Source organism: Manihot esculenta, chromosome 9 (assembly GCF_001659605.2).
Source record: "Manihot esculenta cultivar AM560-2 chromosome 9, M.esculenta_v8, whole genome shotgun sequence".
Classification (NCBI taxonomy): domain Eukaryota; kingdom Viridiplantae; phylum Streptophyta; class Magnoliopsida; order Malpighiales; family Euphorbiaceae; genus Manihot; species Manihot esculenta.
Window position 1 is genome coordinate 4,936,860 of NC_035169.2, and position 26,119 is coordinate 4,962,978.

The 26,119-nt window shown below is 28.6% G+C and overlaps 3 protein-coding genes across 5 annotated transcripts; 1 reads left to right on the top strand and 2 right to left on the bottom strand.

Moving 5' to 3' along the window:
* Positions 1-3,825: 3,825 nt before the first annotated feature.
* On the bottom strand, positions 3,826-9,180 carry LOC110622829 (calcium-dependent protein kinase 32). 2 transcript variants are annotated; one of them, XM_021767498.2, is made up of 9 exons: positions 7,990-9,180; positions 7,157-7,280; positions 6,904-7,047; positions 6,131-6,283; positions 5,895-6,010; positions 5,599-5,766; positions 5,239-5,469; positions 4,771-4,966; positions 3,826-4,261 (listed from the first exon to the last, which is right to left on the bottom strand). In XM_021767498.2, the coding sequence occupies exons 1-8, from the start codon at positions 8,491-8,493 to the stop codon at positions 4,811-4,813; spliced, it is 1,596 nt and encodes a 531-aa protein (XP_021623190.1). In that variant the 5' UTR covers positions 8,494-9,180; the 3' UTR covers positions 3,826-4,261; positions 4,771-4,810. The 2 variants fall into 2 exon arrangements, with proteins under 2 accessions (XP_021623190.1, XP_021623189.1); XM_021767497.2 differs by lacking the exon at positions 3,826-4,261 and having other exon boundaries at positions 4,660-4,966.
* Positions 9,181-16,885: 7,705 nt separating this feature from the next.
* Positions 16,886-22,621, top strand: LOC110622108 (pentatricopeptide repeat-containing protein At5g27110). Of its 2 annotated transcripts, XM_021766498.2 has the most exons (3): positions 16,886-19,521; positions 19,763-19,905; positions 22,321-22,621. In XM_021766498.2, the coding sequence occupies exon 1, from the start codon at positions 17,064-17,066 to the stop codon at positions 19,371-19,373; it is 2,310 nt and encodes a 769-aa protein (XP_021622190.1). In that variant the 5' UTR covers positions 16,886-17,063; the 3' UTR covers positions 19,374-19,521; positions 19,763-19,905; positions 22,321-22,621. The 2 variants fall into 2 exon arrangements, with proteins under 2 accessions (XP_021622190.1, XP_021622189.1); XM_021766497.2 differs by having other exon boundaries at positions 16,886-19,905.
* A 342-nt stretch (positions 22,622-22,963) lies between these two features.
* LOC110621974 (remorin 4.2) lies at positions 22,964-24,849 on the bottom strand. Its single transcript, XM_021766294.2, has 2 exons — positions 23,982-24,849; positions 22,964-23,480 (listed from the first exon to the last, which is right to left on the bottom strand). The coding sequence occupies exons 1-2, from the start codon at positions 24,666-24,668 to the stop codon at positions 23,289-23,291; spliced, it is 879 nt and encodes a 292-aa protein (XP_021621986.1). The 5' UTR covers positions 24,669-24,849; the 3' UTR covers positions 22,964-23,288.
* Positions 24,850-26,119: the final 1,270 nt, after the last annotated feature.

Genomic DNA, 26,119 nt, shown 5'->3' on the forward strand with positions numbered 1-26,119 from the left:
TCAAATCCATTTGAGAGAAAAATTAAAAATAAATTATTTTTCGTGACAAATAACAAGTAAATTTGATATTAAAAACAGAGAAGGTTGTTCAACACATTTTTAACTTATTGAGTATTTGATTCTCATGTATCAAATTGAAAACATTTATTTGTTAATGTGTTAATTTGATGCGAATAAAAATTAATTTTATAATTAAAATTAAAATATAAAAATAATTTATTAAAGTAAAAATTAACCAGTTGTGAATCTCTAGCAGTTATTTTTCTAAAATCAAACTGTGATTGTGGAATTTTGGGATAGAAATTGAAGATGAAAATGCATCATTGAGTGAATTATGTATATACCATTATGAATTATTGATTTGAAAACAACAACTCAATCTTAGAATTTTTCATTTCATGCCAATCCTAAGCATGAATGGATCCATTCACAAATCAACATTTGTCATCTGCCAATTTGTCCTGATTTGGAATGTCTACCTCAAGACAATAAGTATTCATAATATAGGCTTGTAAAAGTACGGAGTAACCATCAATGGATGAAGACAAATGAAAATGTGGACACAGTAAAATCCATGTGTATGGCTAATCTATACCCAATTCATTGGAATGAAAATTGCAGACAGCAACTTGCTTCATCTCACAAATTCTCGGAATCATGAAGGTGTTGATGATAATGATGATGATAAGGATGATGTCTGAGTTTAGAGAATACAACACTATTCATCCAAATGGAATTTGCAAAGCCACATTTTCTTATTAATAATTTACAAGACAAAAGGTAAACACAATCCTTCCAAATCAATCCCATTCAAAATTGGAGCCGAGCTTTGATTGTTGGAGTTTTCAATCACACGTAGACCGTCATCAATGATACTGTTTAATCATCGTTAGAGTTTTCAATTGCCCATAAATTGTGTCATCAATGTTGTAATTGTCAAATTTATTATATTTTGAGTGAGACTGGATTCTAAAAAAGAACACAGACCCAAAACTCATCAAACCATTATCAAGCAGACCGACCTAATACTATAAACTCTATTCCGAATATGTAGAGCAGGCCATGCCAGCCATGAGCGCAGGTCCAATAGAAAATAATCTAGTTTGGTAATATGACGTGAGAGAGAAAAGCAGACCCAGTCATTTTACAGTCCTATCAGCATGCGTGTTGAGAAAATTAAATGGTCGTCTGGCATGAAGAGGTGCTCTGACTCGTCCGTATGTACGATCTGAATAATAGAAATAAGTGGCACTCTAACAGGAATATGGTTATATGTCGCTAGCAGACAAAAGGAAAATTGGTGATTTTTCCTAGCCAATCTTATACACACGATAAAACTATTCACAAAATATCAAACCTTACCGTCTAATAATAATAGTGTTTAGTGTTTAAATTAAATTAAAATATTATTTTTATTATTTATTATTTTATTTAAAATTTAGATGGATGATTATAGAAAAGTTATCATACCATGATATTTAGTGTTTGATAATAATTAATTATACTTTTTTTTTACTTCAATTGGTTAAAATAATTCAAATTTTAACTACCCAATATCAAATAAATTTTATATATATATACATATATATATATATATATTTCGATAAAAAGGGAATTTAGATTCTTAATTAGCTGGATTACAGGATAAACATGTATGTATTTATCACCAATTTAATTAAAATTCTAAGTTATCAATTAGGGATTTGCATAAAAATAAAAAATGATTCCAATAAAATTTGGCAATCTCCATTTTATAAGAGAATTTTTGAAAGTGGACTTATACTTGATTTGTCTTATCAACATTATATTATTTGTCAATCTTATGTCGATTTGAGTCATTTAAAGTTTTATAAATTTTATGCTCTAAATATTTAATTTTAAATTTAAATATTTTAAATTTATTAATTTTAATATATTTTAGGACGTAAAAGTAATTTTTTAAATAAATATATATGTCTGAAAGGAATATTAATTATGAGATATAAATGCCCAAATTAATATGAGAATAATTCATAGTGAGGGTGGTGAGTCCCAGAATTAATATTGCGCATCTAGTTCTCTCCCTGGATATGCCCTTTGTACATAGGAGAGGCTAAGACTGAATTAAATTTTCTTTCATAATGGAGCAACTGACTCCATGTCCTATATTAATAATCTCTTACTTTACCCAACTCAATAATTGTCATAATTCCTTTTTTTTAAACAAAAAATAATTTCATTTGAAAAATTTTTTATTTAATTCTATAAAAATCTCATTATTTAATTTTTAAATTTTAAAAAATATATTAAAAAAATTTTTAAAATTTATTTATAATTTTAATCGAAAACTTTAAAATATTAAAACAATATAGAGGTAAACGTGGCCAAAGCTCAATTCTAAATCAGTTTCAATTTGAATTGATTTATGGGTGGAATTAAAATCAATTTGATTTATAAAGGATGGAAAATGATTTTAATTTTTTTACCGTTTCAGTCTAATTTTATAATGGTTATCATTACGATTTTTTACTGGTTATCATTACGATTTTTTACGATTTTAGTTTCGGTTTAAATTAAATCTAAATAGTAAATGACCAATTCGATTTTAATCTAAAAAATTTTTTAAAATAAAAAATTTAAATAAAATATAAAAAAATAAATATGAGCCTTAAATATTATTAAATATATATTTTATTAAATAAATAAAATATATAAAATGCATCCATTTATATAATATAAAAAATAAAATAATATTATATTTAAATGTAAACAATATTTTTCACAGTGGTACAATTTTATAAGAAGATTTATTTTAAAAATTAAAAATTAGATTAAAATTAAACTGAATTGTCAGATTAACTGGTGTTTATAAAAAAAAATTGGAATTGACCTCCTTTTCAATTTATTTTGGATTCGAGTTGGTATATACGAAAAACTAATTAATAGATATTTTTAAAAAATTAAAAATTTATTAATAATTTTAATCGGTTTTGAATTTGAATTTGAAATGATTAATTAATAGATATTTTTATAAAATTAAAAAATTAACTAATAATAATTTTTTTATATCATAAAAATTAAATAATAAAATATTTAATGTCTAAAGACTAATTAATAAAATTTTATAAATATTTTAATATATTTTTTTGAAATCTAACAATTAATTAATGAGTGTTTTTATAAGATTAAATAAAAATTTTCTATTTATAGGGACAACAGACTAAATAAAAATCAACAATTCATTTTATAACATAAAGAATTTAAATAAATTCTTATAAAATTATATATATTTAATTTTTTAAATGAAAATTTTGTTAAATTAAAAAAATAAAATTTTTTTCTTTTAAATAAGAAAATTAATAAAAAAAACCCATCAAATTAAAATCTTGCTAAATTGTTAATTTCAAATGATTTTGAAAGAAGATGACTGATCTTAATTAATTTTTCATATCATAACTAGCAAATATTTAATATTTCCTGTTCTCATACAGATAAAGTGGTATTTATTCTTATTATATAATAGAATATAATTAAAATAATAAATTTTATTTTTTTTAATATATTTTCCACTTAAATTGCTTACTAAAAAAATCAAATAACTTGTGTTATTTGGGATATAAAATTAATAAATAAATTAAAATCTCAAAAATAATTTGAGAAGAATAAGAAAAAAATATGCATATATTTATAGGCTATATTGATTTTTTTTTTCATACTAATTAAAGAAATGTAGTTAATATAGTTTTTTTTTCAAATATTTAATATTTTTGTAATATACCATCCACTCAAATTATTTTCTTAATATTTAAATAATTTTATGTTAATAAAAAAAATTAAATAATTTTATGTTAATAAAAAAAATTAAATAATTTTATGTTAATAAATTACAATGCTTACGTCAATTGAAATAAGATACTCTTACAATCACAATCCTTGTCTAAACCAAACACCATAAGTCCACTGGTTTTCGACCTGGATTCCCATCTTCTTAGATGCTCATCTTCCCATCGTCCCTATACTGTCGCCGGGCTGATTTGAGATCAATGATTGAAGCAAGCTTCCCTCACCATCACCCCATCGCTTTTCCCTAAGGGTGAAGAGATGACTGCAACTAGTCCCAATAAAATTGGGACTTGAGCCAATGCTAGAATATCGGTAGGCAGATATGGTGCATTCAGGAGGAGAGAAGGGCAAATGATCCATTTTCAACGACCAGCCAATGGTAGCTACAACCCTTGAAATCCTTCGTTGGAGAGGAAAGAAGGTACATGCAAGCATTCCACTGGAAAACAAAACTAAACATCAACTTTGTTTTATTTTTATCGATTTATTATAACACAGAGATTCCTTCCACCATTTTCGAACAGAGAGGTAAGAGAAAAGTGCTAGAGAGAGAGAGCTCTCTTTCAAAGTAACTTTGGTAATTTTTTATTTTTTTAAATGAAATTTAGAAATTGAAGGAGTAAAAAACCGAAACCTTTCATATTTACTCAGATGCACTTAATATTAAACTAACTCTATTTTATAGTTGAGGAAGTGGTTATAGCATTTAATACTTGTTAACTACTATAACTAATAACTAATAACTAAAATAATCTCAATTAAATCAAAGTTTTTTCATGTAAACAAAAGCCAGTTAATTAATTTGATGGAATTTAATAACTACATTTACAAAGAACATTCCAAACCAACAAATTCTAATTACTAAAAAGATTTTGCAAAAGGGACCAAGAATTAAAAATAGAACAAGATAGGAGAAAATCTGAAAAAAAAAACAAACAAATAGTGTACTTTTAGCCTTTTCAATGAGTCATGATCCTCTCATGTTGAGTTATCTGGCCTCATTGTTCAGCTGTAATGAGCCATCCTTCATTAACTTGAGGCTCAGACTATTGAACCGCTCGCGTGAATACTGCCTTGATGCTTTTCTCCAATCTGTACCAGCTTTCATCATTGTGGCAAACTCATCGTAACTTATTCTTCCATCCTGCAAGTTTTAAAGAAAATATCAGGCGAATTCAAGAATGCAAAATACGAAGTGAACTGAGAATTCTGCGAGGCATAAAGGGAAATGAGATTGATTAGGCTGCATAAGAACACTAATTCTAGATATCCCATGTCGTCTCTGTATGTGTATTCGCAAAGATGAAATAACTTTAGCATAGATCTGCATGAGCATGCCTATGCAAACGCAGAAACTTGGAAATGCATATGCTATAGAACTAAAAGCTGACCAATTGACAAGAAAGTAGGACCAACCTTATCTGTGTCCACATCATGAATGATAGCATTAATGATCTCTTCGCTGTTTTGATCTACTTCATCAGCCAAGGCATCTCTTAGCTCTTCGATTTCTATATACCCACTTTGGTTTTTATCAAAGAATTCAAAGGCTTTGCGAAGGTGTTCATCGTTGCCCATCTTTCTTAGATGAACAGAAATGGTCACAAACTCCCCATAGTCCAGATGCCCATCACGATCTACATCACCCTGTAAAAAAATTATAAAAAGCTTGTTCAGAACAAATTTTCTGAGACCCAAGTGCAAGTTCTCATTAAAAGAACAGTACATAAGCATGTATAAAAGCTTTTTGCAATCAAAGATATTATAAGCACTTACAGCTTCCATTAGCATTTGAAGATCAGTTTCAGTGATCTGATGACCTAGTTTCTGCAACCCAATTCTTAGCTCATCAATGTTAACTTTGCCTTTATTGCTTGTATCAATCACTTGGAAGCCCTCCTTTATGCCAGCAACTTCCTCTACTGGCAAATGCTCAGCTATTACCTGTTATTTTGAAATTGAAAAGAATTAACAAATGAATTATAAGGATGGAAATGAACTAAACTTGGCATCAAAACAAAAGGAAAAATAAAGGTTTCTTTTAATTGGAAAGCAAAGATTCAAGACATTACCCTAAGAGCTCTTTTCTTGAGTTTGTTCATTACAGAGAATTGCTTGAGCCTTGCTTTCACTGTTTCACCCAATGAAACATTAGGCGCCTTCTTTGCATTCTGCAACCAAGGATGATCTGCACTCAAAGAACAAGCAACTATCAATTTTGGGAAATTTCAAGCGTAGTCACTTGATGCTGTAAGCAATATAAGCTCCATAAACACAAGGCACCCATTTCATCAGAATCCAACTTTACCTAGCACTTGTTGTGCTGTAAGCCGACGCTTTGGGTCAGGATTAAGCATCTTCTTCACGAGGTCTTTGGCATTATCAGAAACCTTTGGCCAAGGATCCCTTTTAAAATCTAGAACAGACCTAATGATTGCCTGTGCAACCCCCTGTTCAGTTTCTGCATAGTTAAGGAGGAGAAATTATGAGATCTCATACGGGAACAGATGCAAATAATTTATTTATGAAAGATTTTTTTAACATAGAAGTTTTAACAGTTCAATTAAACCCTATTTATCATTTTTTTTTCATTAACTTGCACAAACAGATGCAAAACATGAGTATTGTAGACTATGCATGATATGCTGCCCCATGTAGGATGTGGATAGTTCAATGAATAATAACCTCTAATGAAGGTCATATCTGATGTGTTTTGGAGCTAAAAGACATTAATGATCCAAAACAGGAACTCAGATTTTCAGATAATAAATTCATGATACATCAATTTTAGATGAGAGGCCATTCTGACTTTTTCAATTTACATTGTCAATAACCAAGTGGGTGGTGATTTCTTGGCCATTCAGAGATTGCGATGGATATGAAAGGGAGATGAGAAGATTATATAATTAGAGGAACATGTCTTCCTCAAATGTTTGTACAGATCAACATCAAGTTGGTTTCTTCTGTATGAATACAAATGCATTTGCATTTACGTATCAGCATTTTTTTCTCATGCACTTAATAAAACTTTCCTGACATTTAGAAATTATTTTTTCTCTAACCAAAACACAAGATACCAACCTGCCCAGAAAGGTGGGACACCACAAAGTAAGATGTAAAGTATGACACCTGCACTCCAGACATCTACTTCTGGGCCGTAATTCCTCTTTAACACCTCAGGAGCCATGTAGTATGGACTTCCAACAATTTCATTGAATTTTTCACCTGCAGAAAGTAATCAAACTTCAGCATATGTACATGGAAGGTGAACACCCACTCATTGTGGCTAAAAGGTGGAATCACAAAATACTATAGGTAATAATAGTGGCATTACCGGGTTTGAAAAACACTGACAATCCAAAATCAATTGCCTTCAAAGCTGCAGTCTCCTTCTTGTTTGCAAACAAAAAGTTCTCAGGTTTTAGATCCCGATGCATCACTCCATGCTTATGGCACATCTGGCAGACAACAAAATATAATTAGAATCAATAAGAAATACACTGCAAATCAAATAAAAAGTCTCTGTTGGGATGTTATATAACTTCAGCATTTAGCATGCTACATAAACAGGGAATCAACTCTCTATTAGCCACGACTCCAATAAAAGTATGATAAAATAGACCAAATTGACATGAAATTAATAACTTATAGCAAATTCTACCATTTCCCAGAATTTTATTCGGCCTTTTATGGATTCCCAGCTCTCAACAACAATACAAAAGTGATAAGAGGACATAATAAATAAGGCTAATAAGGGACGATACACAAAATAAGCACAAGAGGAAAAGGGAACTTGGAGAATAGGAAGTCTATAGAAAAGGAACCCATACAATAGAAGTCAAATTTGCAGATCACTAGAATCATATCATCTGCCTTTGCCATGTATATTCTTCAAAACAAATTACCTCTAAACAACAAAAACTCCATAATTCAATCAGATAATTTTCCATTAATCACATCCAAGTTATCAGATTTTTCTCAATTAAATTTCCGGATCAGTCCTAGGGACCTACACTCAGGAAGAGCAAACATCATATTTCATCAAAATAGGTAGAAGCCTCCAATTAGATCCCTCTCGTTTGGCCAATACCCACGTAAATTGAAGATCAAAAGCAACAAAAGATCTAATCCCCAAATCAAAAGGAGGAGAAAAAAAAGGGTTCTTACCTGAACAACTTCCACAATGGTCTTTGTAACAGCAGCAGCAGCTCTCTCGGTGTAATGCCCTCTAGCCACGATTCTATCAAACAACTCGCCACCCTCGCACAGCTCCATCACCAGATGCACTGCGTTATCATCCTCATATGTGTCCTTCAAACTCACAATATTAGGATGCTTAGGCAAATGCCTCATGATCTGTACTTCTCTCCTCACATCTTCGATATCTACTGCTGTTCTCAGCTTCTTCTTAGAGATTGATTTGCAGGCAAAATTGTCTCCAGTCTCCTTGTCCGTACACAAATACGTGACTCCAAATTCACCTCTACCGAGCTCTCGGCCTAGCTCATATCTTTGCTCGATTTCTCGCCCTGTTGGGTCTTTTAAGACGGTGAGTTTGTGCTGGACTCCATTGCTGTGACCATAATCGACAGCAAACGGATTTTGTTTCTTCTTGTTCTTCTTATTATCGTGATTTACAGCTCTTGACGGGGTCAAACAGCAATTACCCATGAATCAGAAATTAAAAAAGATATAAATTTGACGAGAGAATTTCTTGTTTGTTTGGATTTCTGTGGCTCCTGGTGAGATGGTGTTTGGATTTGAAGCGAAATCTTTTCAGTCAAAATCTGACGATTTGATAAAAAGAAGAAAATGGGTATATGTAATTATGAAAGAAGATCCAATATCTAGCTATAAATTATCAAATCTCAGGAGAATAAGTGAAACGGAAAATGAAGAATTTGACTTTCTAGGAAAACTATAGATCAGCAAAAGAGAAAAATACATGAAGGCAAGTGTGAACAACAAAGGTAGAGAATTGAGACCAGAAATATAAGCTTAGGAGGTGGGGAATAAATTTAAAGAAAGGAATTTACAAGGCAAGAGACATGATCATGAATATGAAGATGAAGAAGAATTCAAAAGGAAGATTGGATTGATTCAAAGAGGAGGAGGAGGAGAGAGAAAGAGAGGTCAAATCTCTTTCCCAGAGACTTCCCTCTCTAACCTCTTTTTCCTTCCTTCCTTTCTCTTGACAAAATTTCTTGTTTTATGCAATTGTTTATTGATTTTGATTTTGTTTTCTCCCCCTTTCTTGGAAAAGAGAAAGAAAGAAAGAGGAGGGTGAGAGTGATTGTCTCTGAATTTTCCCAAAATATCCACTTTAATTTCTCTCTCTCTTCTTTTTTCTCATTCAGGATTCCCTCGTTCATACACCACTTTCTTCCCTATTTATAGTTTTTTTTACTATATATAATCATTAATTAATATTAATTATTTAATTTGATTGATAAATACCAAAATTTCATAAATACTTTACTTAAATACAATAGTATGAACCCATTAAACTTTCTGTAAGAAAATTTGAATAATTAATAAATGGTTCATAATTCAAGTAAAAATATATGAAATTTTATTAATAAATGGTTCATAATTCAATAATTAATATTTTAAATAATCAATAATTTATTTTATTAATTTTTTTAAATAGAAATTAGAGATTAAAAATTAGAGAATAAAATATAAAATCTCACAGATTTACTTATATGTATTAATCTGTATTTGCTACAGGCTTTGCTATCAAAAGTATGTGAGGATTCAATATATATTTTTTATAATTGAATTAATAAATTTTATAATTATTTTTATTTTAATTTTAATATTTATAATTATGATCAGTAATTAGTCAATTCGATTTAAAATCAAATTAAATCATATAAATCAAAAATTAAAATTTTAGTATTTATAAAAATTGAATCAAATTGATTTTAATTAGAAATTAAATTGAACTGAATCAGATTGATTCAGTTCAGTTCGATTTGATCGTTTGAATTTTTGATAAATTTTTTTATTTTTTATACTTTATTTTTAATATGATCTAATTTTTCTATAGTATTAAAAATATTATATTATTATTATTAATCGATTCAATTTAATTTTTTATTAAAATTAAATTAAAATAATTTAAAATTAAAAATTAAACTAAATTAAAATAAATAAAATTTTAAATTAATTTAATTTGATTACTTTTTTTCTGAACATAATACTGCTAGTTTTAGTCACATATTCACTGCTAAATAATGGAATGCAAACAGTGAAAACGGTGATGTATTTTGACTAGAAGACAAGTATAATTTGAAGGGGTTAATGAACTTTCATCAATGCCATTCAAGAGTATTAGCAACACAATCATCTTCATTTCTATCATCATTTTGGGTTTTTGTGGTCACCTTCTTCATCATCACTCCCATATCAATTCAAAAAATATCAAGAATGTGAAAATCAATAGAATCTAATTTCATGTCTAGAATAAAAAAATTAATATAAATTATTTTTTTAAAAAATACATCCAATATAAATTTGATGAAATGCTAAATTAAATATTTATATCCAATTATAAAAATTATATTAATTTAAATATAATTTTTTAAAATTTATTATTATTATGTAATCCAAATATAATTTCTAAATTAATTTTAAAATTAATAAATTTATTTTTAATATAAATTAAAAAATAATAAATCATTACATAAAAGAAGTGGCTTTTTAATTAATAAGAATTAAAAACGCGTTATTTATAAAAAGTAGTTACCGAACAGGGAATGGAAAATGAATTGTGGGTAAGATTGTAAATTCGTTGAAATGGTTCTCAGTCAACATCCTTAACCGACACGGTGGTGCTTTTAGCTGAAAAAGTTATAACTCGGTTTTAGCCGTTTGGCCGTTTTGGAGGTGACGTCATCTTCTAGAAGTCTACGTCTTCGCATTACCAAATAAACCCAGTCTATTTCTAGTGCGAAATTAAAATCAGATCAATATAATTTAAATTCAAAATTAAATTTTAAAAAATTAAATTAATTAAAAATTCACTTCAAAAATCAATGGATTTATTTCTTAATATAAATTTTAATAAATTTATTCAATTTAATTAGAAATTATATTGAATATAATATTTAATACAAACTCTGATTTTTCCAATTCAAAGAAAAAAACGATTTTTATATGAAAATAATGCTTAACTATAAAAATTAAATAACAGAATATTTAATATTTAAAATTAATAAATGACGAGTCAATAATTTTTTTAATACATTAAAAATATTTTAATAGAGTGTTTATATATTATATAAATTAAATAATAAATTACTGATTTAAAAATAATTAAATAAACATAATAATCTAATTTTATTTTCACACATTACTTTTATTAAATAAATCGTGCAAGTAGATAAATAAAGTTATCATATTAAATTTATTAAAATTTATATATAAATTAGAACTCAAACTCATTATAATCATGATAAAGCAAAATCTAATTATATATATATAAAAATCAAATAACAACACGTTTTCCATATGATTATTTGTTTGTAGATTAATAAATTAAGAAGGAGAAGAAGACTTGACCTGTAAATATATTTTATTATGTAAATCCATTGACCGTTGACTTGGTAACTATGTATGAATTTTTGCAGTCGAAAGCCATAAAAAAAAAAAAAAATTTTTTTGAATTATTTATATTTTTAACTTTTAAACGATAACTATTAACTAAATTTTACTTTATAATAAATTTTACATTCACAATTTTTTTTTAAAATAAAAATTAAGAGAATAAAACTTAAAATCTCTTAAATTTACTCAGATACACTTATCACCAAATTAAATCGCATTCACAAAATTTAATGATCTCTTTTAATAAAAAAAATATTATAAAGTGATTAGAGTATGCACTCCATTAGGTCAAAAATAAACATTTATGCTTTGAAGGGAAGCCAAGATATCTCAATGCCAAAGGGCAATATAATTGCAAAATGTGCAAACACTTATGACCTCTTTTTAAAGATGCTCTTTATTTAATTTTTTATTTATTACAATTAAAGAGTTTTTTTTCATTTATATTAATTAAAATCAATGTACAAATAGAAATAAAATTAAAATATTGCATAAGTAATTATCCCATTGCGCTATAGGAGTGAATGACCAAAATGTGATTTTTTATAATTAAAACTTATTCACTAATGTTGAAATCTATTTATTCAAAGGTGATTCTTTTAGATCGTCACGATTTCAAATTGCGATAATATTTAGTCGTGATGGTAAATTGTAATCGGATTGACGCATTACTATTAAAATTAATAGTAACTTAAATTATAAATTTAAAAATGGACGCAACTCAAAATTAAAGTCGAAAATTAAGATTAGATGTGAATTTAAATTATATTTAATTCCGATATATCATTCTAATTGTAATTAATTTTTTAATAAAAGAATAATCAGACATAATTTTGAATTGTAAAATTACTAAATCTTAATAAATAAGTTTCAACTCGATACTTTTGTTAAATAAGTTTTTTTTATCGATTATTCTTTTTGCTATAAAATAAAATATACCCAATTGAGCATTGTTTGCACAAGTTGTGCAAAGATCCATAGAGACCAAAAGGTGAGCAAAATCTATGAGCAATGGAATATATGAGAAAAGATGAATAGAAGAAGCGATGGGTACAATGGCATGAGAAAAAGAAGAGAGGGAGTTTAAAGTTTGAATTTTGGTAGGGTTAGCAAGAAACAAGGGTGGATTCAAACCTAAATAATTAAAGCACCACAGAGAGAGAATAAAGCTAATCTATTTCATTGGTCAGACAAAAGATAAATTTATATAATATTGATTTTAATATTATTAATGTAGTCCAAATAAATCAAAACTTTTAAATGTGAACATATGAAATTGTTTGGGTATCAAATTGGAATTTGCATCTTTGAAACTTCCACTCTGTGGGCTTTCTTAACTCTTTATGCCTCTAGATTATGATTAATAATTATATAATAAAAAAAATTCAATTTTAGTTTAAGAGAAAATCTATATGTTGCAGAGATAATAATTTTCTTTGGCAACTTTTTTTTCTCAAGTGGTGTTTTATTTCTAGAAGTGCAACATTGTCTTTTGAAAGAGAAGAAGTTTCTTTAATTTTTTTTTTCCACACTTTCCTTTCTAGAAGGGCCATAGTCTGTCTTATAGTCAAGCCATAATTAATGTTACCTTGTCTTATAAGATAGGACTAGTAAGAGCATCAAGACTAGTGTTTAATGAAATGAAAATTATTTTTATGCATACTTTTTAATGGGAAGGAAAAGCAGTCATTTGCTTTTGTGTGTTTGTTGTTTTTCATAAAAAGTCATATTGCTACACTATTTATCTTTGATGATTAGGAAGTCGAGTTAGTTATCCCTGCTTCTGTTCAGGTTGAAACATCTGAAAATTATGAATTATGTTTGGTTGGGCGGTTTCTTAAAAAGATTATAGACCTATTGTTTTATGTAATGTGATTTATAAATTGATTTTAAAAGTATTGGCCAATCAATTAAAAATGATTCTACCCAAAATCATATTTTGCGATCAATATGCTTTTGTGACCAATATGCTTTTGTGTTTGGACGAATGATTACAGATAATATATTGGTTGTTTTTGAATTGATTCATTCTACGAATAGGACGACAATGTGATAATATGATGATATGACTCTTAAAATAGACATTAAGTAAAGCCTATAATCAAGTCAATTGGGAGTTTTTAAGAAGAATGCTATTGAAATTGGATTTTGCATAAAAATGGTTAATGCAATGATCCTCTATGTAACATTAATTCAGTGCTACGTGTTCTTTTTCTTTTTCTTCTCCTCTTCCTTATAAGGAAAAAGATGAGAATGATGAACTATTTTATTAATGAAGAGAAAATATAAGAATATTTTAATAAATTTTTTAAAATTTAAGAACTGATTTGTTAATCATAAGCATAAAATTAAATTTTAAAAATTTTTTCTCTTATTTTATTTATTTTTAATAAAAAAATGAAAATAATATTTTATTGATAAAATTATTTTAATAAATTTTTAAAAATATAAAAATTAATTTTTGAATAATAATAATAACGGAAGAATAAATAGTAAATCCATCATACCATTAAATTTTGTCACATTGAATAAATGACAGAAGGAGAACAAATCCAATGGAATGTTCATAAACCCAATGCCAATAATACCAAACAGAAAGAATAATAGACAACTTCTTATATTAAAAAAAATTGTAAAAAATAGCTACATAAGTTCATAGATAAACCTTCCTTATTTCATATAGTCGATAAATAATTGATAATTTATTTATTAATTATTTTTGTATAATTTAATTAATAATTTTTATTATTATTTATTTTTATTATTTTTATAATATTTTTTAAAAAAAATGAAAAAAATAAAGAAATAAAATTGAAATGAGAAATACTCTATTTTTTTATTCTCTTTATAGACATTGAAGTCTAGGGTAAATAAGGGGAAGCATGAATAATATATAACATAGTAAAGAAGGAAGCTTCATTTTTCATATACTCCATAGAAAATGAATCTCTTTTCTTTAATTTCATGTTGTTGGTTGGAAAATTAGGTCAATAATGGTGTGTGGTAATGTGAAGAAGAATCTTTCATACTTGTTCACCACACACTTGTCTCTCAACCCTTCATTAAAATCAATCACATCCACTGAATTATTGTCCCTAAAAATTCTTAATTTTATTTTCAAACATTTTTTTTTCTAATTGTGTGTACTATTATTTATTTTCTTTTTTAAAAAAATATGATTATTAAAGGGTTATTTAATTACATAAATTTAACAAAATTATTATTTTATTAATAAAATAGAAACTTAAAAATTAAATTATTTAGTATTAAAAATATATGAATTAAATTGCTAAATATGATGGAATAATATTCAGATAAATCTAAAAAAATTAAACTTAAAAATGGATTTTTTTTTCCTGGACGGTAATGTCAATAATCTATACCCATTTGAAGTCAACTGTATTAATTGGCATGTGATGGAAGATGCCTACCTTTGCTTAATTTGTATTTATATGCAAGTACAAAAAGTCTATGGTTTAGAGAGATGGAGTAGTCATTCACGTCATTGATTGACTCTCCATCAAATAAATAACAAAATTTTAATTTTCAAAGTCCTTCGTCAGTTTTCGATTTAAATGAGAAAAATTAATAAAATTAAATTAATTTAAAATTTTAATTTAATTTAATTTTTAATTTTAAAATTTTTTATTATTTAAATTTAATTCAATTTTAATAAAAAAATTAAATTAATTAATAATAATATACTATTTTTAATAATATAAAGAGATTATATTATATTAAAATTAAAATATTTTAATTAAATTTTAAATATAAAAATTAAAAATTTATTAAAAATTCAAATCGATCAAACTGAATCGAATTAAACTGGTTCGATTCGATTTAATATCTGATTAAAATTAATTTAATTTGATTTTTATAAATATTAAAATTTTAATTTTTGATTTATTCGATTAGGTTCATTTTTAACCAAATCGATCGAATATTCATTTATTTAATTTATTTTATTTAAATTAAAATAATTTAAAATTTTAATTTAATTTTATATTTATTTAAATTTAATTAAGTTTTAATTTTTAAAAATTTATTTTAATTCGATTTATTTTATATTTTTTATAAATTTTAATAAAATCAAATTAAAATAATTACTTAGTATTATTATGTCTTTTTAATAATATTGAAAAATTAGATTTTTATTAAAATTTAAACTTTAAAATATTAAAAATAAAAATTTTAAAAATAAAAACATTATTAAAAAATTTAACAGATTGAATTAAATTGAGTCAAACTAATTTGATTCATATTGATTTATTCTTATAAATATAATCTTATTATATAAATAATCCAACATGATAAATTTGTGCTTAGTTGTTAATTTTTTTTTATATATTTAGATTTTTAATATATTTTAATTCAGATTAATTTTAAAAATTAGTTACGTGGATTTTATTAAGAAATTAAAATAGGACGTGGACTTGCTAACCATCAACGGATACATGCATATGTGAGGTAGTTGGCAGGACGGACGGCTCCTTTAGTCTTTTCTGCCATCACCAATTAATCCCTTTGCTGTTGAAAATTGATTTGTTTTTAACAAATCATATAGGTAGTTTCCTAAGCTTCTTGGTGAGCTAACTCTTTGCCTGAACTTCTATTTTCCTAACAGGACAAAAAAATATTTGACCATTTCAATCTATTGTTTATGCTATTTTCTGGGTTTATGAATTCTTTTTCTTCAAAATGTCATGACGTTTTTACCAAAAATATTTCAAGACATGATATATAATAACTCCAATCAATTTTCTTTCGATAATAATCTCGAATCGATTAAATAGATAATGAGGTGTAATTGATTAAATATTTAAATGAAATTATAAAAAGAATTTAAATATAAAATTAAATTGCTATTATTATTATTTTTTTGAAATGGAGATTGAAATTGAAGAAATAGAACTGAAATTTCTTAAATTTATTCAAATGCGCTTATTAACATATTAATTCTTCTGAGTGCAAATTGCTATTATTTTATTAATTTAAATTTTAAAATATAGAAAATGATGTAGCATTTGGGTCTAGATGAGCTAAGACCAGTAAATCCCAAATGGGTCCATACAGTTGGGTGCCATATCACGAGAGCCCAAGCTTAGGGCTTTAAGCCCCAGCTCAGAATCCATTTGGAGGGCCTTTGGGGGATTAAGCAGCTCAAAAAACAGTTGAAAGCCTTCAAAATTCATTTACTCGGAAAATTAAGTCAGGAAAAGGTTAGAGATCCAAACGCCCACTTTCAATACCTTTGCTGGTTCAAACTGAAATAACATACCAAATTAAATCAATTTAGAACTTCAATTAGATTTTATATATTTTTTTCGATTTAATTTTAATTTTTAAATAATTTAATAATTTAATTTAATTTTAATAAAAAATTTTATTAATATCAAACTGAATAGATTAGTTGATAATACTATATCATTTTAATTTTTACACATTCTTAAATTTGGTTTCCTGTACATTTGACCGAAACCCTGGACCCAGACATTTTCATATTTTAGTTCTGGAGATGAGATGCTAAGTCCTGGGATTTATTGAATTCTTGATTTTGTCATTTTGCAATTTTGCATCTTTTATTTACTAATTTGATTGATTTTCCATCTCCTTGAATTGGGAGTTATGCAATGACTATCCTTCTTCCTCCCATTTCACTTCCTTGTCTTTCAAAACCCCAGCATTTGTTCCTTCCATTTAAACCAGAATCATCCAAAACCATCTTCACTGGCTTCTCCTCTTGTAAACCATTACCCAATTGCAGTGTTCAAAACCCAAAACTAAAAGTAACCCAATGCTGTACCAGCTCAGGTGTATTTCCCTCTGAAGACACTTTTCTCTTTAGTGACTGGCCTGAGCTTGTAAAAATCTCAACTGAATTTAGAGATTTTTTATTGGGCCAGGCAATTCATGCCTACCTAGTGAAATCTGGCTCTCTAAACGATGCATTTGTAGGCAATAATCTCATTAGTCTTTATGTAAAATTCAATAGATTAGATTTGGCACAGAGAGTGTTCGACAAAATGCCTGTCAGAAACACAATTACTTGGACTTCATTGATGAAAGGGTATTTGGCGGATAACGATTTTCAATCTGCGTTTTGTATTGCGGGTGATATGTTTGAATTCGGGGAGAAGTTCAATGAGCATACTTGCACTGTGATTTTACAAGCATGTAGCACCTCGGGCGATAAGATACTGGGGGAACAGATGCATTCTTTTGTCATTAAATCTGGGTTTGTCCATAATGTTTATGTTGGTACTTCCTTGATTGCTATGTACGCAAGAAGCGGACCCTTTGGTGATGTGGAGAAAGTGTTTGATTGCATGGCTTGTAAAGATGTGCGGTGTCTAAATTTTATGATTTTGGAATGTGGAAAGGCCGGAAATGGGAAGAAGGCCTTTAAGGTTTTCATAAATTTACTAAATTCTGGTCTGGAGCCAAATGATTATACATTCACCAACATAATTAGCTCGTGCAATGGAGATTTAGGTGTAGAGGAAGGTAAGCAATTGCAGGGGCTTGCTTTTAAGTATGGTTTTCTGAATGAAACTTCAGTTGGAAATGCAATTATTTCCCTGTATGGAAAAAATGGAATGGCAGATGAGGCCAAGAGGATGTTTTCTCTAATGACTGAGAGGAATGTGATTTCATGGACTGCCCTTGTATCAGGCTACACGAGGAGTGGCTATGGAGAAAAAGCTGTTGATGCATTCATGGAATTGCATTGCCTTGGTGTAAACTTTGACTCTAGTTTGTTAACTACCATTCTTGATTGCTGCTCAGAATACAACAAATTGCAATTGGGACTTCAAATCCACGGGTTGGTGATAAAGCTCGGTTATAAAAGTGATGTTAATATTGTGACTGCTTTAATAGATTTATATTCCAAATCTGGGAAGCTGCAGTCTGCAAGAATACTTTTTAATGGTCTTTCAAGTAAGAGTACTGCTTCTTTCAATGCCATTCTGGCAGGATTTATAGAAGACAGAGGAAATGATGAACAAGATTCCATGGTTTTGTTTAATCAGCTGAGGATAGCTGGTATTAAACCAGATTTTGTGACTTTTTCACGATTCCTTTGTTTGTCATCTAATCAAGCTTCATTACAAAAAGGGAGAAGTTTTCATGCTTATGCTATTAAGACAGGACTTGAAGCTGATTTTTCTGTAGCCAATGCTGTGATTACAATGTATGCCAAATGTGGAAGCATAGAAGATTCACATAAAATGTTTATGGCTATGAATGGGCGTGATTTTATATCTTGGAATGCGATGATTTCTGCTTATGCTCTTCATGGCCAAGGCCAAAAGGCTCTATTGCTATTTGAAGAAATGAAGAAGAAAGGAGTTGCTCCTGATGAGCTCACAATATTGTCCATTCTCCAAGCTTGCACTTACTCTGGTCTGTGGCAAGATGGACTAGGCTTATTCAATGTGATGGGGCCAAAATATGGAATTAAACCTTTACTTGAGCACTATGCTTGTATGGTTGATCTTTTAGGTCGTGCTGGGCACTTGTCTGAAGCAATGGATATAATTAACAAAAGCCCCTTTCCAAATTCAACCCTGCTTTGGAGAACTTTAGTCAATGTGTGCAAGTTATGTGGTGATTTAAATTTTGGCAAGTTGGCTTCAAAACGTTTGCTTGATTTGTCACCTTCTGAGGCTGGTTCTTACATACTAGTTTCAAATATGTATGCTGGAGAAAGAATATTAGATGAGGCAGCAAAGGTTAGAACAGTTATGAATGACTTGAAGCTAAGCAAAGAAGTAGGTTGTAGCTGGATTGAGATAGAAAATAAGGTACACCATTTTGTGGCAAGTGACAAAGATCATCCAAAAAGTAGAGAAATTTATGCCGGATTGGATCTATTGAGGGATGAGATGAAATGGAACTATGATAGAGCTGATATTCATCTGATCTCGGAACTTGTATGAATATGAAAGAAGAGCACCTGTCCTGCAGACTTACTCACAATTCATTGGCAAGTACTTCATAATCTGTACAGACAATTCTGGGTGATACCCTTATGGATCAACTGTTCAAATCATGGAGTAGATGCCATTATCAAGAAATCCTCCCCCTGTAAGTAGTGCCATTTTTCTAATTCAGAAAGGATACTGCGATTCCAAATGGCAAGTTATGTTTCCAGCTAATTCACATGCTTGAGAAAACTCATGCACTCAACTGATCATAATTATGTTTTAACGCTTGAATGATAAGGTGAGGAGAAGACTTTCTGTCTTGGACAAGATACTCATTCTTCGGGATACAATAAAATTACTCATTGGTGATGCTCATACGGATAATGATTATCTTATGTCAGTGTGCTTAGGTGCAATGGAGACATCTTTGAATTATATGCACATTAAGTGTTCAGCCAATCAGCTTGAAGCCTCATTGGTGGGATCGTGCTGCTCTCTGGCCTCAGTTATAAGCATATGGCAGTTTGTAAATTACAAATTCAAGGTTTGTGAAAATTGATTTATGCCTTCAAATGTTGTGAAAAATTTGAACAGAAATATTTTGTTCCCAAGGGAAATTAACAACATCATACCAGCATTACTAGTCTGTTTGTGTTATGGCTAATGGATAGACTAAATCCATAACAAATAGATTATGTTTATCTATTAGTTTATTATCTCTATTATCTTATCTTATTAGTTTGTTATTAAATTTTGATGATCTTATATTAATAATTTATTATCTAAATAATTACTTGTATTAGTCTTCTATTTTTATTAGAAGTCCTATAATTGTATGAACTTCCACTGTACAAGGGGTTTATTGTTATTCAATAAAATAAGTAGAAAAATTACAAACACAATTGAGATTTAGGATTCTCTCATAAATGAGTCTAAGGTGTTAAAGAGTTTCCACTAACGAGCTTCTTTTCTGTCAATCATCCCGCGATGCGATCTATGACCTGAGACTCTAACAAGTTGGTATTAGAGCAAGGTGTCATAGGAGATCAATCTAGTTTACAACAAAAAATGGATTTTTATATCTAAGTATCTAAAGAATTGTATCAACAATAATGTCATGAGCACAGAGAGATATGAGCTTTGTTTGAAACTATAGCTTAACATTTAACCTTGGAAGAAAAGCCGGACATCATGGGTGATTCAACAAATCTAGAAGAGAAGCTAAATTCCTTTATGCAACGATGTGATGCACGTGTGGATGAGTTAGCTCAATAAATTTCTGAATTAATTCGAACCTTCAATAAGGATCGAACTAGAATCAAGATAGATTGAATAGTAGTCAGTAAAATTTTAGTCAATAAGCAAATGAGAGGATGGAGGTATCTATGGTGCCTCAAATTGCTCATCAATTTTTGCTCATGTGATGAATTCACAAAGTTGTTGTTTTTTATTCAGACACCCGAATTTGGAAAGCATTAGTTAGTTGGTAAGACTATCCTGAATCCGAAGTTATATGGGAGTATATCAATTATTTTCAGACTGTATATTCTATCTTTGAACTTGAGAACAAACTCCTTTTCCTAGAAGAAAGTAATCTTGTGGATAACGGATAGACCAAATCCATAACAAATAGATTATATTTTATCTACTAGTTTCTTATCTCTATTATCTTACGTTATCTTATTAATTTGTTATTAGACTTTGATTATCTTATCTTAATAATTTATTATCTAAATAATTACTTGTATTAGTCATTTATTTTAATTAGAAGTCCTATGATTGTTAGAATCTGGGTTTTATTTTTATTCAATAAAACATGCAGAATTTATTTTCAAAATTGTGAGTTTCAAGACTCTCTTATTAACGAGTCTGAGGTGTTAGGAGTTCTCTCTGATGAGCTCCTTCTTTTTCCATCGTCTCATGACGTGATCCATTACCTGGGACTGTAACAGTTAGATTTGGGTAGGATTCAGTTAATTCCTTTTGTATATTTTAGGTGGATTAAAGAACTACATGACAATTTATTTATCATCAAAGGCCACTAGTAGTCTATATTAATCATGGTGCTCTTTATTGTATAATATCATACTGTTAGCTTTTCAACTGCTTTTTATACCTTCTCTGCATAAAATAATGAAGTTGGGAAGCCAAGACAAGAACATCTTCTCTTTTCCAACTTTATAATGCACCTAGTACTGCTGGACTTTTACTCAAGATCACATGAAATAGCTGCATAGCCCAATACCGTACTAGTTATGTGCATTATTAGTCATGAGGAGATAATGCGCAGGCACTGAGATTTCAAATTGATACATGTGAATTAAAAATATCCTCATATGATCTTTTTCTTCCAAATTTGGAGACAACACAAATCACGGTCAGTAAAAACCAAGTTTTTTGTTTTTTATATTTTTTGGGATGCTGAATATGATATTTTATATAAAAGTGCTTTCATGTTTGTAATAGTTACGCCATGGATGATCTTCAGGTCTTAGTTTTGCATTATACTGTTATCCACCTATCCCTAACAAAATCCCAGACTCATTTAAAAAGTTGATCTGTTGTTTGAAGATACAGCTATGAAATTCTCATTTGTTGAAATGCAAAAGATTGAAACATAGTTTCCAGATTGTTGATGGCTAAAGCTAAACTATTTTTCATTTGAGTGATGAATTTTAATTCCCAAGCATGGGATTTATTTTCTCAGTCGACTCGATGTGGTTTGTCTGTGCATATATCTATTCATCTGTCTGTGTATATTTACATTTTCATCTTAAAATGCTTGCATTTCTGTCATCTAGAATGTAGTACTAAACCTACAGATTTGTTGACAGGTTCAATAAACATGAACAGGCAAGGGCATGGTACTTGATTACTTGTAGGGACAATTTCTCATTTAGAATGTTAAAGGAGAAATTAGGTGCATTTTGTTCTTGACATTTTTTTCTCGCTTTTGCAGGATAAGGGCTATGATACCTAAAAGTTCAAGTTTTACATTGAAGACCCATTTTCAGAGACTAGTAGCCAGTAATTGATTCGACATGGTGATCAGTGATGCTGTAAAATTGTTCAACAACCTAGTTGGAAACATGGTTTCAGGTCATTATAAGTTTAAATTTGAAGAGCAGATACAGGAAAAATGTTACAAGGGTTTTGTTGAAGTGATTCCTATGATGGTAAATGTTGAAACTTGTACATTGGCAAGAAATCAATATTGTACAAGACCATCTCATTGCAAAAAGATCAGAATTTTAAATTGATACTCTTTTTTCCCCAAATTCAAATTATTAAACTCCCAAACACATTGTTTTCTTATGATGGCCAAAATACTCCTATTTAAGGGTTGAATGAGTAAACTATAAAAATTTCTTTCATATAATTTTTGGCTAGCTACTACTATTTGTACTAGAACAATAATCCGTTACTAAAATAACTAATATTACCGAACAAACCGAACCGATAGTGGATGTTCAATACCCAGCACAACTACCAAGTGGGTATGCAGTTGAAACAAACATTGCTAGAGCCAATGTACTTTCTCAGAAAGCACCTTCACAAGAACATATGCATATAAACAAACAATTTATCCATTGAGTGGTAGATGAACCAAAAACTGAAAATCTTGATTAATTATCTTTAAAACAAGTATTAATTGGCATTTAGTAACTTGGTTTCTATGAATAAGAAACAGTATAACTGTACAAGGCAAAATGTTTGTTCCACCACTTTCAACCAACAAGCACTTACCATAAACACACTTGAAAGTTCAAACTCTTCATTGCCCCATTTCGTGTAGGGTACCCTAAAGTTCAAAAGATACAGACACCCTAATTTTTGGGGGCAATTATTTTGTGCACCACTCTTTTTCTTTCTAATTTTGTAATTTTTTTAGTTAAGAATATGTATTATAGAGTAAACTAAGACTCATCAAAAGAAGGACCGTTTTGCAGGAGCTCTCCCAACAGCTCTCATCAAATTGGCTATTTCAAGAACTCTAGCAACTTTTGTTCCTCTTTTAGCTTCAGCTGATGCCCTTCTTTCTTCAGCTTTTCTATGTGCTTTTGCTATCTCATTCTGCATCTTCTCAAGGGCTCTTGCCCTTTTCTCCTCCAGCTTCCTCTGCGCATACAAAATTTAGTTCAGTGGTATTGGAGTCTTCTTATCTCCAAAAAAAAAAAAAAAAAAAAAACAAATAGTAGAAAGAACTAGCTTCAGAAATAAGCCAATAGGAAAAATTCCTTATCATTTGAGCATAACTTATCATTATAGTGCTTCAAGTTTCAAAAATCACTTGTCTTGTGGAAAAGTTAACTGTGTTTTTCTCAGTGCAATAAGTACAAAATTAGAAAAAATTGAGCCAGAAACCTTCTTCTATTAGGTAAAATTCTATCTACTCAATCATTTGACCATCAACTAACTCTCCATTTTCACCTTGATAAATACAACTGATGAAGATCTTGTTCTAAAATTCAACTAAGAAATTATGATGGGTATCTCTTTAATTAATCAATTAATTATTCCACAAGTCCTTTGTACATCAATTCAAAAGTTAATCAACAGCAAAATTATATAATTAATTAGTTAATTAACTAACTAATTACCATAATAATAATAACTTACCTCAATTTTCTTCATCCAAGCACTAGACTTCTGCACTTGTTCATTCTCCCATCCATTAATTATAGCATCTTCTCTCTTGAATCTGTTATTGATCTTAGCAACCTTGGCGTTTTGCCATGCAGATATCTTTGTTTCAACCTCCTCTTTCTTCACTCTCTGCACTGACACCTCCATCCCACCACCACCACTACCCCCGCCGCCGCCGCCGCCCCCCACCTGATTGTTCCCAACTCTTCTTGAGCTTGAGGTGGGGTCTAAGGCCAAAGGGGTATTATCAGGCACAATAGCTAAAGGGTTAGTCTCTTCAGGCACATCATCTTCTCCAATCATAGCCAACAAGTTGTTTCCATGAATATCATCGTTATTATGATCAGAGCTACTGTTGTTGTTGTTGTTCATACTGGTTCCTATAGCAGAACCAGCAAGAACCAAAGCATTGAATTCTCTGCTCATGGTAGTAAAGTTCTCACTTGAAGCTCCTTCACTGCTCATGGACATGGAGTATGACTGGTGGTGGTTGCCAGTTTCCCAGTGGCTACGAGATACAGGAGGCGGTTGCGGTGGGGTTAGAGCGTGGATATCACGGATATGTTCAGTTTCATGATCTTGGTCTTGGTCATGGTGGTGTTGATCGGTTTCTACGGTGGTAGTGGCGGTGCTGGTGGTGGGTCTTTGAGCACTTAGCATTGAGAAAGGTGGTTTAGTTTAGCTTTAAGAGAGGGTGGAGAGGATAGTGATGACGGAGTGGGATTATTTGAGAGATGAGATGATTTGGAGATGGCTTAATTTTTGTGATTTAGCAAAATGAATCACACACATGATAGAGGAGGAAAATTTATTAATTATTTCTTAATTTGGTAGAGTAATTAAGTCTAAAATGAAGGGTGCATTGCAATTAGCATAGCTCAGGATTTTTCTTCTTCCTTTTTCCTTTTTCTGTTTGTTTTACTCCCAAAAGTATTATAATTTAATTGATTAATAATAATTTAAAAATAAATTTAGATCAATTTAATATTTTTTGTTTTTATTATATAATCTAAAAGTGAATTTAATTTTTTATTAGATTTTATTTTCTTTGTGTTTCATTTAATTATATATAGTTAAATAAATAAAATTAAGTTTCATGGAACTTAATTCGTTAAAATCTTATTTTTTAGAACAATTTTTTGTAAATATATAATTTTTTAATAATCAATTTTGACAAAAATTTAAATCATTAGATGAATTTAGTACTAACTATTTTTGTCATAAAAATATAAATTTCATAATTAATTAAGAAATGAAGATACTCAAACTACTTTTGACATTTTTAGGGATTAGTAGTATTTGATTTAAATGAAAAAAATTAAATTGAATTAATTTAAAATTTTAATTTGATTTTATATTTATTTTAGTTAGATTTTTAATTTTAAAAATTTTTAATTATTTTAATTTGATTTTAATTTAAAAAATTAAAAAAATCAAATCGAATAGATAATAATATATTATTTTTAATAATATAAAAAGATTAAATTATATTAAACTTAAAATATTTTAATTAAATTTTAAAATATTAAAATAAAATATAAAAAATAAAATATTTATTAAAAATTTAAACCGATCAAATTAAATTGAATCAAACCGAATAAAATTAATTCAATTTGATTTGATTTTTAATCAAAATTAATTTAATTTAAATTTTTATAAATACTAAAATTTTAATTTTTAATTTATTCAATTCAATTTGATTTTAAATAGAACCGACCGGATGTTAAAGAAAACTTCACTATCTAGAAAAATAAGGGAAGTAATAATAATAATAATAATAATAAAAAGGAAAGAATTCCTTAATGGGATAACAATTATTTTCAGAATCATATAACTTGTAACAACCTATAAAGTGATACATTCTATAATGTAATGATTATGTTAAATAGAATGAATGTATTTTAAGTGTCGTGGCAATTTCTCATTATGTTCTAATCCCACTTGTCAACATGAGAATTCAAGTTTTAGTGTTTTCACATTTTCATTCAAAACCATAAATCATTATGTATTTTATAAAATTTTAATTTGAAAATATTCTATAAAGTTTAATTTATAATTCACACCCATTATTTATTATAGAGTTTTAATTATTGGAAACTATAGGAATTTAA